At 40.0% G+C, this 15,557-nt stretch overlaps 1 protein-coding gene across 5 annotated transcripts in view; it reads right to left on the minus strand.

Annotated features, from left to right (window-relative positions):
- rptor (regulatory associated protein of MTOR, complex 1) overlaps positions 1-15,557 on the minus strand; it is a 298,884-nt gene that overhangs the window by 54,898 nt on the left and 228,429 nt on the right. For all 5 annotated transcript variants that reach the window (XM_079553276.1, XM_079553279.1, XM_079553277.1 and 2 more), the window contains exon 26: positions 5,458-5,563. In XM_079553276.1, coding sequence (XP_079409402.1) covers positions 5,458-5,563 — 106 coding nt within the window. The remainder of the gene's footprint in view (positions 1-5,457; positions 5,564-15,557) is intronic.

Consider the following 15,557-nt stretch of genomic DNA (forward strand, 5'->3'; position numbering starts at 1 on the left):
GGTTCATCAAGTATGCAGCTGTGGCGGTGTTGGTTGGAGGGGGCAAACTAAAATTCAAAGTCTTCGGTTAAAACGAAAAAAAAAAAAAAAAAAAGAGAAAAGGTTTCATTGACATCGATTTCGTTTGTTTGCGCTACCGGCAAGAGCCAAGCTTACAACCGGCAACAAGAAACGAGCCTGCGGATTTTGGGGGATGCGCGGCGAGGAGTGTAAATTTTGCATCAGAACAAAGATAGAAGCCAAATAGGGCTCTTGGCGACATTGTAAAATAACTATAAGCATTAATTTAACATGAGGCTTTCTCTGCGCAGAAGCTTCCATTGTTCTGAGACGTTCTTTTGGTGAACGGTCGACTCCAAAACCGCTCGAAATGTAACAAAGAAACAATCCACACGCCGTTGCTCTTGTTGCGCCGCACCTCAACCACAGAAAATGTTAAAATACTGAGCTCCATTGTGTCACTATGAATTTAGCAAAGATATTCAATCATTAGTGCCTCATTGTTTTGCTCTTCTCTCTCTTGTTCCCTCAGTCTCTCGACGCTGGAGGTGTTGGAGGTGAGTAGAGACGCAGATAAAAACAGAACAGATCATGACCATCGCAGATTTGTGTTAGTTTACTGCACTCCTCGCCTTTCTAATTACCATAGCTTTATTGGAGGGAAAATCATCCGCATAGTCATAGGAAAAACAGCCACTAATTAATGGATGAGATGTTCGGCAGCAAAGCAATCAAATACAAATACATTGTGACTTGGATATATATATATGTAAATGAGAAAACATCGAACTATTATTTAAACAGAGGTTCACACGATCTTCTGATAAAAGTTTGAGCCTCTGTTTTCTCTCTGCTTCTCTGTGTTCAGGCTTCAGGTGCTGCATGGGCGGAGCTGAGAGGGGAATTAAGGGACGGGGCCTAAAAACTAAGTTGCCCCCGAGGATGTAGATGAAAAACAACCAGGAGTCTGGATGCCTTTTGTCACCATCTGTACGGAACCCGAGAGACATAAACTGAAGACAGCGAGCTTGTCTGACATTCAAGTCTGGCCATGATTTCCCTTCTGTTGTGCGTCATACTGATAAGCAAGCCCAAACATATGCTTAAATGTCAAGTATATGGCTATGCTGCAGGGAGGGCATGACCGGACAGTGTGACCCAATAATAATCATTAAAAATAATAATAATTGTATTATCCAAAGGGGCCACTGACAGAAAACCGGTACATTTCATAAAATAATATACAGGCACTTGTCATATAATTAGAATAAAAGTTAATGTATTTGTTATTCAACTTAAAATGTGAAAATGATATATGATATAGACTCATTACATGCACAGTGACATATGTCAAGCCTCTGTTTTCATTTTGATGATTATGGCTTACAGTCCATTTTCAAAATATTCTGAGATTTTTAATTTGAGGTTTTTACAAGCTAATCCAAATTATAACAAATAAAGGCTACATATCTCACTTTGCATGTAATGAGTATCATATTAGTTTCACAGTTTAAAGGGGCTAGATGCAAGTTTGCCATTTTATGCTCACTACTGCCACCTTTTTGAGTTTTTAAACTCCGTAGAGTCCCTTTAAGTTTGAATAACAGAAGTGAATGCACTTTTTTTTCTGTAAGTACATTGTTATATTTATAATGGGCTGTATTATACTATTAGTACAGCAGAAAATATTCCATCTTAAGGTAATACAATACTTAGTGCAGGGTGAGTTCAATAAAATCTTAGCTGTCAGTCTCATCTCCCTGTAAAGGTGTTAACCAAGGCTTGAAACGGTGTTAATTAAAACTTTTGTCGAGGTGATTTTTTTGCTGATTAAAACTTAAGACTAAAAACCTGTCCTTGCATTGCTGCCATATCAACTTTTTTTGTCGTATTTTTGATGCTTTTTTTGGTCACGTTTCTGTAATTGTCTTTTTTGTTTCTTTTTCATTACTTTGGTCGTCTTTTTTTGTTGTCTTTTTGTCACGTTTTTGCTGCTTTTTTGTAAGCTTTTGGTCACGTTATTGACGCTTTCTGGTCGCTTTCTCGTTCTTGTTCGTTTTTTGCCGCTATTTTGACTCTTTCAAACTCTTTTTTCCGAACTGGAGAAAATGTAAGGTGGGGGTTAAGAGGTTAAAAGAGGAGACTAAAATAATCAAAATGACAGTTCGAAAGAGCCACATATCATTTGAATTCACTGTCACAGAAACAGGTTTGTGCTTTGTTCAAGTGGGAGAAGAAACTTTGATTATACATTACATTAAATATTCTGAATTAATATAAATTTAGACAGAATAGATAGAGTTCACTTAGATACAGTTAAAATCTACACGCAATCTTAGTCGACTAAAACTAGACTAAAATTTAAGACAATCATTGAAGTAACTCTTGATTCAAATATGATATGTCAAAATTAACACTGGCTTATAATCCATTCATTTTTTTAAACATTTGTACATAACTTAAGCAGTTATCCTGACACAATCTCCTTGCACTTTCCTCATCCTCGTGTTGCGTTTGCCTCTGCAGCTAAACAGACTGAATGGGGGCAACCCTCGCGCTCAGATCTCACCAAATTCAACGAGAAAAAAAAAAAAAAAAAACAAGTGCGTGGGCTGTGACGCCAATCGGCTCGTGATCGTGTGAGAGAAAGAGAGAGTAGGGGGGCGCATGACGTTAGCCTGTTAACTATTCTGTTTGAAAGACATGCGTACAGTTTGTGAGAAGGCTGGTCTGTGCGTGGCGCCCATGGGTCCACAGTGCGTGTCTGTGTGTGCAAGTGTCTGACTCATATCATAAAGGACGATGCTTCTGCTGCTGAGGGCTTTTCAATCAATGAGACTGTTGGGCATCAGCAGCAAAGCTTGAGTCTAAAATAAGAAACTGTTTAAACCTGTGACATGTTCTATAAGCCTTAACAAGCGGCGCAAAAGTGCTGTAAGATTTGGAAGCTATTACATGAACAGTCGTATTATATTTTGTGAAATAAGGTTAAGGTTATATTAAAAGTAATAAAGAAAAGTCTTTTTGATGAGTGCAGGACATTTAACCCAATCTATAGAGCGCTGCAGGCAATGACGAGAGAAATCTATATACATTAATTTGAGTTTTTTTCATGTTGCAGTATCACAAACACTAAAAACGGTTTCTAAACGCAGGCTGTAGACGAGACTTTGGTGCTGGTCGGGAGTGCTTTGAAATCTTCAGCTTCAGACTTAACACAGTGGGCAGTTCGTGGGCTGGACAGACTGCCATGGGGATGTTATGTACAGCGGTCGCTCCCCAAACTTCTTCCTCCTACAGACCGTGCAGACTTGGATATTTTCTGCGTATCGGGGATGGACATGCTGCCGTTTTGATCACGTTTCTGCTGCGTGCTTAGCCCCACACCATAGACTGTGTATATAATGGACAGCTTCTCCTCACTCCTCCCCGTTTACCATAATGACCACGGTCGAGGTGGGAAAATCATGGCTGATTTACAGACTCCCCCTCCCCAGCTCTGACGAATTATGTTCCTAAAAACGGCAAAAGGGCGGGATCTTCACTGTATACTCGGCCCTTTTAGTTTGTCCTGTAAGATCTTAAGTGCGTAAATACTGAGTGAAGTACGTTACATGAGATGAGGCTGCACAAGGGAAGCTTCTTCAGCCTCTTTATTTATGATAATGGCGTTTATTAAGTGTGACGTCACGACTTCCGCTTCCGGGTCCTAACATACCGGCTAATATGCAAGACAAAAACATTAAAAACCCTTTAATACAACCATCAATATTTCTGAAACTCAACGGGGAGGGACTGAACCTACTTATTTCTCAGACTCATTAGCCAAAAATGCCGCACCCACTGTTAAAAAAGTATTATTTACTAAAGGCGGTACTTCCGGGCTAGCGTAGCTGCTGCGCCGTTAGCATTTATCTCCGCTAACCTGGTTACTGATGGTAGCTATGGTAACTGGCAAATTGCAGATTCTTTTTGTCTTAGTTTTTCAATCATTTGTTTTCAACATCTCAATCATTACTGGAGGAATCCACATGAAACAAAAACTGTCACTAAGTTCATTGTCTCCTCTTTCAGCACAAATGAACGAATGTCCAATTGTTTTCTCTAAAAGGCGTCCAAAAGTGGTGACAATATTCAAAAACATGAGCGTGATGTTGGCCAATAGAAAGGACTTTCAGACGTAAAATACTGATGAGGAAAATCATTTGTTCATTTTTGTTTTGGAGATTTCTTACAAAAACTGTATTTTTCCTATAGAGTTGTATTGGCCCCTGCCCTCCACCTGACATTATGACACATATCACATTCTCAATCGTTAACCCCACCAATTATATTGCGCTTTTCAAGCCTGTGTTACAAAGTTTCTCCAAGTACCAGACTGTAGTCATTATTCATTCACTCCATACTCAGTGCTGGTAAGCCGCCCATTCGGGTAGACTGACAGATGCGAGGCTGCCAGTCTTCCCCACCAACCACTCACTCACTTACTCATTCCTCCTGGCCTATTGTACATGTTTTTAGTAGTAGGGGAAACCGGAGTGCCCAGAGGAAACCTACGCGGACACGGGGAGAACATGCAAACTCCATACAGAAAGTCCCCCTCGGGCCAGGAATTGAACCCGGGACCTTACACGATGCCGCTTATTTCTTAGCAACACCTCAGGTCACTGGTCGCAAGCACTGATGCAGCAGCAGGTATGTGCACGCAACATACTGGGCCCGCCTGGACCAACACTCTTGTCGCCACAGGTGGAAGATTGGGCCCTCTGTATCGCATCAGACGTTTCTTATAATTATGAGGTACCGACAACTACTTAACTTTATGAACTAGTACATTTTACTGTATCAAAATTAATATAGAAACAGCAGCATCATAAAAAAGAAAGAAATCATTAATGCAACAGCAAAGGTAATGAATAATAAATAAAAGCCTAAATAGTTGCCGTTGCCAAACTGCTCTGTCAATGTCTGCAATAGATCATTTGGAGCCAAGAACTTGCACAATTTTCAGAAATATTGTGCTTACAGTCCTCACAGCATTGTAATGATTAAGTGTCTGATAAACAAGAAACGTTAATTAGAAAATGAAAAATGCAGATCAACTGTTTGTTCGGATCTGAAATGTCATTTAATTTGGTGTTGTTCCTTATTCTTGCATGTTTTGACTATGCTACTTCATTCTCATATACCCTGTATATACTGTATCTACCTTAACAATTTGAATGAAGTTCCTGTATAAACAAAACTAGTGAGGAGTTATGCAGATGGCTAGTTGTAAAGCCAGGCCAATATGATTAAACTGGGGATGACATTTTGATAGCCAATTAGGCAGAATCCGTAAGAAGGTCACCGCTAATTGACATTAAGGAGTTTAATCAGGGATTTTTAAACATCAGTGTCTTGATATTGACATTGCCTCATACTACACAAAAGATATAAGTCTGGTAATACTTGTACCTCGCTGTGTGATGCTGCGGCTCTGTCTTCTCACTCGGGTGTTTCTCAAAAACCTCCACTGTCGCTCCATCCTCACCTGACTCTCCAGGTCGTGCTCCTCGGGGATCTACGAGAGAAGATCAGTCAATTACTCATGTGATTAAAACACTTAAAATGGTTAAACGTGGTCACAACACACAGCTATGCCATTATTTTTGTTTTATTTTTTAGTTTAAGTTAGCAAAGTTCTTCCATCTGTTCCGCTCGCTGGAGCATGTGACACGTGTAGCTTGACTCAACGTTGTTTGCTCCGGCTTGCTTTCAGACAGCTCAATGTCATCACCCGCTACCTTCTCTCCCCCAAAAAATCACGTCCTGTCTCCACAATTGTATCTAAAAAATGTTACAAAACTGACGACATCTGCGTTATGCTCACTGTAGAAGGATATCCCACCGGTGAAGTCTGCAAAACCTTATGAACCGCCTTGAACTGAGCTTAACACCCACCCCCAGTCAGATCTTTACATTAAAAAATGACAGCGCTGCCCTCCATTACAAGGGGCACCAGACTTTAATGTAACACACAGAGGTTCAGGCAGAGTTCAGCATCGCTCTAATGTTTATTTATGAATGTGGTAGGTGCTCCATTCGTCTGCTGTACCACCGTAATGTCAGCGAGTATCCGTGGAGCTAATCCTTCTAGTTGATGGCGCAGGCAGCTGACGTTACTTTTTGTTTTTATTCATACATTTTTCAAGTGGAAAAAGAGCATCTCGATTCATGACTTTAATGTGTGTTCTTGTCAATCGTACATGAAAAATAACATGCTAGTAATTCCCCAAATCCCAACACGGGTTTTCAATCACACTTATACTGTAACATTGATGGTCAAAATGGAGACGTCCGACAAGGTTTACACAACAGAACCATATTTAAAGCCACACCGCGTAGAATTTTACCCAAAAAACAATATTTAAATACAAGCATTTATTTTATGACAGATATTATCATCATTGAATAATACCTCATAAATGTACAAACAAACATGTGCTTTTGCTGTGAGCGGCTCAGCTCTACTAAGACATGACTATAACTTTACCGGGAGTGGGTGCGTCTCCAGCTCGTCTCCATGGAGATCGTGACTAAAGTCTGCAGAATTTGATATTTAAATTAGTTAGGTTCTCATCCAAATCCATTCTTTGGTTACCCACTGCAGTAATAGCATTTTATGGTCATTAGGAGCATGTTTTGTAGTGAAGGCAACAGAACAGTCCAAAATGTTACGCAGTGTCCCTTGAAGAAAGCCTCGACTTTTCAAAGTTGAGAAGGAGTTTGTGTTGAGAATCTGTGCTATATAATGTAAATTTGCTGATTGACCAAGGAGGAATGTGTGTCGAAGGTCATCAGCCCAGGGCATGTGCTGATGTGTCCACATTGTGATCTTCACATCAGACTCTGGACCTGAGGCAGAGCTGGTGTGACGCTCGGAGTTGCCTTTTCTGAGACCTAAACAGTTAAAAAAAAACACTGTATAATAAACATGTCTTTATGAACCCTATTTGTCCAGGGGTTCCATAGCAATAAGTCAAATGATAAGTAAGTGCTTTATTTGCTTGTTCAGGTGTTGGGCTAGTCCTGAGTCGCTGTGACTGAGCCGCCATTGTGGACCAACCTGACCAGCGTGTTTTTGGAGGTAGGGGAAACCGGAGCACTGCCTTCAGTGCTCCTCTGAAACAGTGCACCGCCTCCTGGGTTTGTCCCTGTTTCATAGTGTGGAGTCCTGCACAGGTCAGATCCCCCACCTCCTCCTTCCTCTTCGTCCTGCGCAGCTCCCTCCGCCCCACAACAGTCTAACAACATAATCCGTCTTATTCTCCATTAAGTTTAAGTTTAATGGTTTTGTATAGCCCAATATCACAACAGAAGTCGCCTCACAGGGCTGCACTAAACGAACATTTGCCAGAACAATAGGAGGGATAGAAGATTTGTGTGGCTTAGCTTCGAGTCTTGTCCGGATACCTCCCCGTTTGCCCCTTTTTTTGTTTCCTGTAGCGCCTCTTGTGACGCCTCCACTGTGCTGCAGGTGTGGGGGGCTCTTGGTGCCTCTTCAGTGTTTCAGAAGAAGATATTTGTAGGTCTCAAATGTCTATAGCTCATAAACTAGCTGTTTGTTTACTTTTAAAAAATCTGGGTCCTTCATGGCTTGTACGGATTGTCTGCAGTAAAAAATCCAATGAACCTCACAAAAACACAACAAAGATGAACAAAAGCATCCAAAACAATGTGGAACACAGAAGTGTAGTTTGCAGAAAAAGGCCAAAAAACCCCCAAAAAATCCGCTGTACCAGGCAAGAGGAAAGTTGCTGCCAATAAATGAGCCACACAAAAATCACCCAGACAAAACTACTTGTTGAAAACCTGGTTAAATCAAAAAAATAAAATGAAGAAAATCTAAGTAAAAAACAACCACCCATACATACATTTGGTGACTTAAGTGTCTACTTCAAACACCTCCTGAAACCCCCGAGAGCTGCATTAGTTACCATAATAATGTACAAAATATAAATAAATACATAGCCTAATCAAACGAGGTCCACATAGAAACTGCATGTGTCGCGACCCGATGCTTTTCCCTTTCACAAACTGGTATATAAATAATATTATATAACATTGTGCATCTGGAGTGTTCTTTGCAGCATTCCCAGGCTGCAGGCATTACAGCAGTATTTATTAGACAGTGGCATGGAGTGGTGTGTGGCTGCTTAGCATTCAGGAAGTGTGAGCCCCTCGCCTTTGAAAAATGCCTTATAAGCAAACGCTGCCAGCGATATATGCCATTACCATTCTTTATGTTCCTCTGTGGGTTGTTTACAAACATGCACCGGCAATAAACGAATAGGAAATGATTTTAATTTCTCTTTAATACGTAATCAGAAATATATTACATTTTGCATAATTAATGCGGGGGGAAAAAAATTAAGTAATTTCCTTTGTTAAGTACGAGCGAGTGAATACCTGCGGGAATATTTGTTACAAAAGACTTAAGGTTAATAGTTGAAATACTCACTCACAGCAATTGGAAACACATAGGTTGGCATATCATGCATAATTGTGGCTTGTAAAATGGCTTTTCATATTTTACGTACAGTATTACAGCAGGAAACTTTATCACCCAGGGCTACATTGGTTTGTGCCTCAAAGTTTGGTGAAAGCAGGGATTTAAAAATGCTGAAAACAGAATGAAAGCCTTGTTTTTCATTGACATGCACACCAACCCCGGGTGCAGCGATGTTTTATGGGCTTTAAAAATGTGGAGGACACATTTGGATTCTATGGATTAAGGCTGATTCATGGACTTAGACAGACCTTTTATAGAGATCTCAGCTCAGAAAATAACAAATGCTTTCCACCAGTTTCATTTAACACAAAAATCTTCCATTGTCTCGTCCAAACTCCAACATTAGGAGCTGTTTCTGCCAGAGAAATGGCTGTAAACCTGATGATGATACAGTCCCATGATGATTATTGAGATTGACGTAAGGAGGGATCGCAATTTCAATTAAATTCTGATTGATGACTATGAATATACCAGAAAATCTATGGGAAAGCTCTGATCAGACATAATCCAGGTAAAGCGGATTGGAGCTCCTCAACAGTAGAAGAAGCGGCCAAAGAAAACATAATTACTGCGAATAAAGCAAAACACTACTTCAGTGTGTTTTCGATGAGCTAACAATGAGGCAAAAGCAAAAGAATGTATTGATTTTGCATTATATGTCGCCTTCAGTTAGCTGTGCCATTAAAGCACCTCTACACTGAGCTGGTGACATGATAAGCCTTGTCCAGTGTAAAAACTGCATTTGTACATGTTAGCCTGTTTTGTATGTATACCACATGTGTCTCTAAGGACGATGGGCACTGTATTCCCTCAGCTGGGACTTGAGATGCAACGGCCCGCAGACTGGTGGTCCAACACAGTGTCAGCCGCTAATGTGACGCATAATGAAAGTCTCAGGTGAAAAGTGTGTTTGTATTGAGCTCCTGAATGCTACAGTAAATCCCCCGGGGAGATTCACGCACTCAATATTCAGTGCAAGGAAAATCAATGGCAGAATAAGGAGCTAAAAGTGTTTGGATTTATGCAAAATAATGGGGCTGTTATGCGTTTCATGTGTTGGAAATACATCGTAGGTTGTGTGTGTAAAGTGGTGAATGAATGTGGGGTAAAGGGTAAAGCTACACATCGCAGTGCTGTATTGTAAAATTCCATTATTTTGGCTCAAGGGACACACTAGAGTTTGTGAGCAACGTGATAGTACATAGTATATAAAAAGTCATGGTGACGTGTAAACAAGCAGCAACCTCTCTCTTGGTACAGCTGAGTGTTTTGCCCTTTTCTGCTAGCTGCATTTGTGGTTTCTGTGTTCCACGTTGTTTTACTGGATATTTGTCTGTGGATTTCTTTTACTGTAGAGAGTCCATAATGGTCCTGAAGAAAGCAGCTTTTTAAAAGTAAACAAACAGCTAACTTATGAGCTAAAGACAAAAGACAAATTTCTTCTTCTGAAACACTGAAGAGGCACCAAGAGCCCCCCACACCTGCAGCTCAGTGGAGGTGCCACAAGAGGCGCTACAGGAAACAAGGAAGGGACAAAGAAGAAGGTATCCGGGTAAGACTCACAGCTAAGCCACACATGCCGTCAGTCCCTACTATTGTTCTGACTAATGGATGTTCACTGAAGAATAAAAAGATTAACTGCAAAACTCTCCCCAGAAGATGGTGAAAGACTGTTGTGGAGCGGAGGGAGCTGCGCAGGAAGAAGAGAAAGGAGGAGGTGGGGGGAGCTGACCAGTGCAGGACACCACGCTGTGAAACCGGGACAAACCCATGAGGCGGTGCACCGTTTCAGAGGAGCACTGAAGGCAGCCAGCCAGGGTTCCTCTAGATCAGGGGTGTCCAGACTTTTTGTCTCCGAGGGCCAAAATGAAAAAGTGCCTGTGAGTCGCGGGCCAAACACGGCGATGTCAAGCACGAAACACATATAACTGCAAATTACATTTGATTCTATTTATGCAAATAACATGCTATATTAAAACAAATGTTAACTGTGGCAAAAGCCTAGTTTCAGTAGAACAAAATTGTAGCAATTTATCAATCAATCAAACTTTATTTATAAAGCGCTTTAAAGTGTTATAAAGTGCTTTACAGATTACAACATTTAAAACAATACGCCTGGCACAACCTCCCATATATATATTTGATATATTAGGATTATAAATAGATTATTCAGTTAAAAGCTAATTATAAATAGATTAGCTAATAGCTAATTATAAATAGAATTTAGTGCAAAATGTAAAAAACAAAACAAAAACACCTGCATCTACAGCACCTACAGTAACTTTACCTCATTCGTTAACTCACAGAAAATGCCAAATTAGATTATTTTGAAAGTGTCAGTTCAGCATCAACTCATTTATAAGTAAATTTTTAACATATACTGTTGTCGATGTTAACAACCTTTGAAATAAAAGTTGGAAAACTGAAAGTTGATGCTACAACACTCTCCCAGAAACACAGAGGTTCTTTCAGTGCGATGGTAGAAGTTAACAAGTATAAGAAGTTGAATAAGCTAAATAATGACGCACACATGCGGGTCCTTGGCATGATATGGCTAAATATTTTCAGAAAATAAATAGTAATCCTACTAAATACCAGTATCAGATATTCAAAATACACAAGTTAGTGTAATGTACAAGGACAAAGTTGCAGAATAAGTTCGAGTTATTGTTTGTTGCGGCCCTCCGACTCAATTCAGGCTTCTTATGTGGCCCCTTATGAACATTAATTGCCCACCCCTGATCTTGCCCCTTTAAAGTAAATCATACAAGCTAAAACCTCATTAGTAATCATATTAATTTAGACATTCACAATTGGAAAAGGCAAACAATACTGTCCCAAAGTAGACAAAAATGTGATTGGTTAAAAAAATAAAAATGATTCGGGGGACATAATCTATTAATTAAAAGATGAATCCAACTTGTGCAGCACATTCTTGTTATATAAACCCAAATCAAAACTTTATGAGAACAGTTCATCTGAAAGCCATTTCTTCCTGTTCGATAAAGTACATACAGTACGTGCCAGCGCCTTTGTAATCACAGCAGCCTCTCACACATGAAGAGATTTTTCATCGTCCTTGGCCCGGGCCGAACAGAGCTGCTGCTGCTGCTGCTGACACAGAGATATGATAACCTGTGCGCAGACTTTGAGGCTTTCTCGCACACAGAGCTGTGTAATGGACCGACTTTTATGGCAGCACTCAAAATTTTGCCAACGCAGCTTTTCGATTCGCTCAACAGCTCTCTCCCGCTCAGCCTGCTCTCCCAACGCACGTCTCCAACAATCAGCCTTTTTTTTAACTCCACATTTAGCCTTTTAAGGGTTTTTGGCCCTTCATTTCATGTTGTCACATCCCCCTCGAAGTCAAAATGATTATACCCAAATATAATTTTCAACAAACCAAAAATAGAAGTTGATTAAACAAGGATCATTTGGTAATTCACATGCACACACTCATTGTACCAGGGTCATTTAATCGACTGCTGTTTGACGAGAAAAGTGATTTCAGAAGAACCAGGTCGCAGAGAAAAGTTTAAACCAACCGAGACACAGGGAGAATATGCAAATTCCCCAGAGGGATGTCCCACCTGGCCCGCGGTACAACCTGGGACCTGTTTTGTGAAGCCCTTTTTAGCTCACTGAATAAAATAAGAAATGGATTCTCACCGACTGCAACCATTTGGCTTTCCTGAACTGGTCTGGACTAAACTAGGAAAGTGCCACAACTAAGCCAGTTGTTTACTAGGACTTAACAAGAACTAAAATATGACATAACCAGGTCAAAGAGGAAGTGTTATCAGGCACTCACTGTGTAAAAATAAAAAAAATCAGGTTAGAAATCAAGGGTAAACATAGACTCAGACCTGAACTTAAACAGCCACATCAAAGCAATAACATCAGCAGCTTTTAACCATCTCATAAACATCACTCATATTATCAGAGGAATAGTGTCAAAACCAGACTTAGAGAGACTTATCCATGCGTAGACGACTGTAACGGCCTGTTCATTGAGAACACAAGAACCAGGAAACACGACCATACAGGTGAGACTCGGAAAATTAGAATATCGTTCCAAAGTGTATTTATTTCTGTAATTCAACTTAAAAGGTGAAACCAATATGATATAGAATCGTCACATGCAAAGCGAGACATAATTTTGATGATGATGGCTTACAGTCCATTTTTAAAATATTCAAATTTTCAGAGATTTTTTATTTGACGTTTTTACAAGCCGAGCCATAATAATCAAAATGACAACAAATAAAGGCTACATATCTCACTTTGCATGCAATGAGTCTATATCCTATATTAGTTTCACAGTTTAAGGCGAGACACTGCAGGTGAATAGGGAAACAATGTATATTTACAGATATCAATTTGAAACTGTTGCTGTAGATCACTGGCATAAATGTGAGAAAAAAATGCATTGCAAGTTTTCGGTCATTTTATCTTTTCATATAAGAACAGGGTGTTTAAAAATGCCCCAAATTTCCCATCTTTTCGGCGATGAAATCTGAATAATGGATAGAGCTACATTCAAATTTATGGTTTCATTTTATTGATGAATGAGTTACCAAGACTTTCTCTGAGGGGATTTTGGATTTCTTGTTTAGTTTTAAAATAAGCTGTTTTTTAGTGGAAAAATGTGTAAAAATGTAATTTTCGCCTTATTTTTTGACATTCAAAACTCAGTAAATGGGGCTAGGGATTAAATAATAAAAAATCCCTCAGAAAAAATCTTCCAAATCTTGTTCAGTCCAAGGCTGGAAAATTTGAAGTCTTACTGACGTGGACATAGTGTCGCCACAATGACAGAAAAATGTGTTTTGAGAAAAAGGCCCTAGAAATTGTGTTCTCCCATATAAGTCTATGGGCAAACATTGAATCAGCGCAAAATATAAACATGTTATTGTGAAGATTAGGCATATTTTCTGTTTCCGGGTGAACGCTTATATGTTCAGAGACCAATTTGGCCCAAAACCTGAAAACTGAAAAAATTGAGTTTTGCCTGTAGTGTCTCCCCTTAAGTTGAATAACAGAAGTAAATGCACTTTTTCATGATATTCTAATTGGATGACGAGCATCAATTTCACAGTTCAAGCCTAACTACAGAAACCAATGCACATTTTAACGGACCAGTGCTCCGGTCTCTGCACTAGCTTCCTGTCGCTCACAGAACAGAATTTAAAACAGCTCTACTTGAGTATTTTATCTGCACTCTTTGCTTTTACTGTAATTAATGACATTTTACAGAGATGTTTTATGGACTGATTTGACCCTCCTCCTTGTAATTTTATGTAACTGAAGCACTTCGAATTGCCTTTGTGTATGGATTGCGCTCTACAAATAAACTTGCCTTGTCTTTCCTCTAAACTAAGAAAACCCAAAAGTCTCCAAAGTACCATAAGAAGAAGCCCAAGTACCACCCCTGGCACAAACTACAGTTTAAGAAACACTGGTCTAAAACTTTCAGACTCAAAGCTGACCTCAAAAAGAAATAAAAGCAAATCAAATCAGGAACTCAAAGTACAGACTCCCGAGAACTGCCATGAAGTTGTGTAAGCACCAGAGGGACGGAGCTGTGAGAAAACAACTGTTGATAAAACCCTTTGAAACGAATAGTGTTTATCTCCAAAGGAAAGCGGGGTTGCGCCTGGTGCTTAACCCGACACCGGCTTGATTTAATATTACAGATAACAGCGCCCCCTGCTGTGCATTGTACTGTGGAGGAATTTTACCCAGGAGGGAGTGAAGTTATGGCACTCGCACATCTCAATTATTCAGCAGAGTCATCTTGTTCGCGCAGCAGGCTCCTCCTGACTGCCTCGAGTTTTCTATAGGAGTCTATTACTTTAGAAAAAAAACTCCAGGTTCACGTCCTCATCGGGCAGAGTCACCCCAAAGTCACGGAAAAATACCTGACAAATGTGCAACTAGAGCACAGTTCACAAGGAAATAAAGCTAAAACAATACAGGCAGGTTTGTTTTCCTGAGAAACTGCTTATAGAAAGTGTAACCGATAGAGAGCATTATGATACTGTAGTGATTTAAACAATAAGCTGTTTCTAACCTCTTTGTAATGCCTCATTTGAAAGCTAAGACCTACAAAAGTGATTGTAACTTTGTCTCAATGTTGCCGTGTTTTTGTCTCTTTTTGTAGGGTTTTCTACTTTTTCATTGTGTTTTTTGTTGCGTTTTGTCACATTTTTGTTGCTTTTCTGGACCCCCTTTGTTTCGCTTTTGTGTCACTTTTTTGTCACGTTTATGTCGTTTTTTGTTGCTTCTTCAATGCCTCTTTTGTTGCTTTTAATGTCATGTTTTTGCCACTTTTTGGTCACTTTTTTGTGGTGCTTTTGTTGCATTTTTGCTGCTTTTCATTCTCGTTTTTGTCGCTATTTTGAAGCTTTTAGATTTGGGTATAGCCAAACTGGAGAAAATGTGCTCGGTTCAGTTGGGAGGTTAAGAGGTTAATTGATACATCTTAGAGATGCGCGGGTCGGCTTTTTTTCTGACCCGCACCAACCCGACCCACTGTAATTTAAACCCAACCCGGAAAAAAGCCGCTCAGTTTGCAGACCCGACACACAGGGTTGCCAGATTCTCAAAACCAATATATCGTACCAAGCTTCCAAAACTATCGTATTTCAGCACAAACTATCGTACACTATATATATGTCAATAGCGCTGTAGCACCTGAGCAAAATATGGCTCACATCATCCCCTGCCCTAACTACAACACAGGCTCATGCACTGTCCGCATGACATGACAACATAGGCACTCACCAAAGACAAGGCAGGAGGATAATGCGAACTGTAAAACTGATTCAGATACTCAGATACTCTCCTTCTGGCAGGATATATTACACCTGCGTGAATACAGAAGCTAAGTCTGACTCCAGATCAGAGCGAAAGCAAAGCTCCGCTGAGAGGGGACAGTGCATTTAACCAGACTTTATCTGGCCCACTGAAATTATTGTACATTTAGGGCTTTTTTGAATTA

Source organism: Gobius niger, assembly GCF_951799975.1.
Source record: "Gobius niger genome assembly, chromosome: 3".
In the NCBI taxonomy this organism is placed as follows: Eukaryota; Metazoa; Chordata; class Actinopteri; order Gobiiformes; family Gobiidae; genus Gobius; species Gobius niger.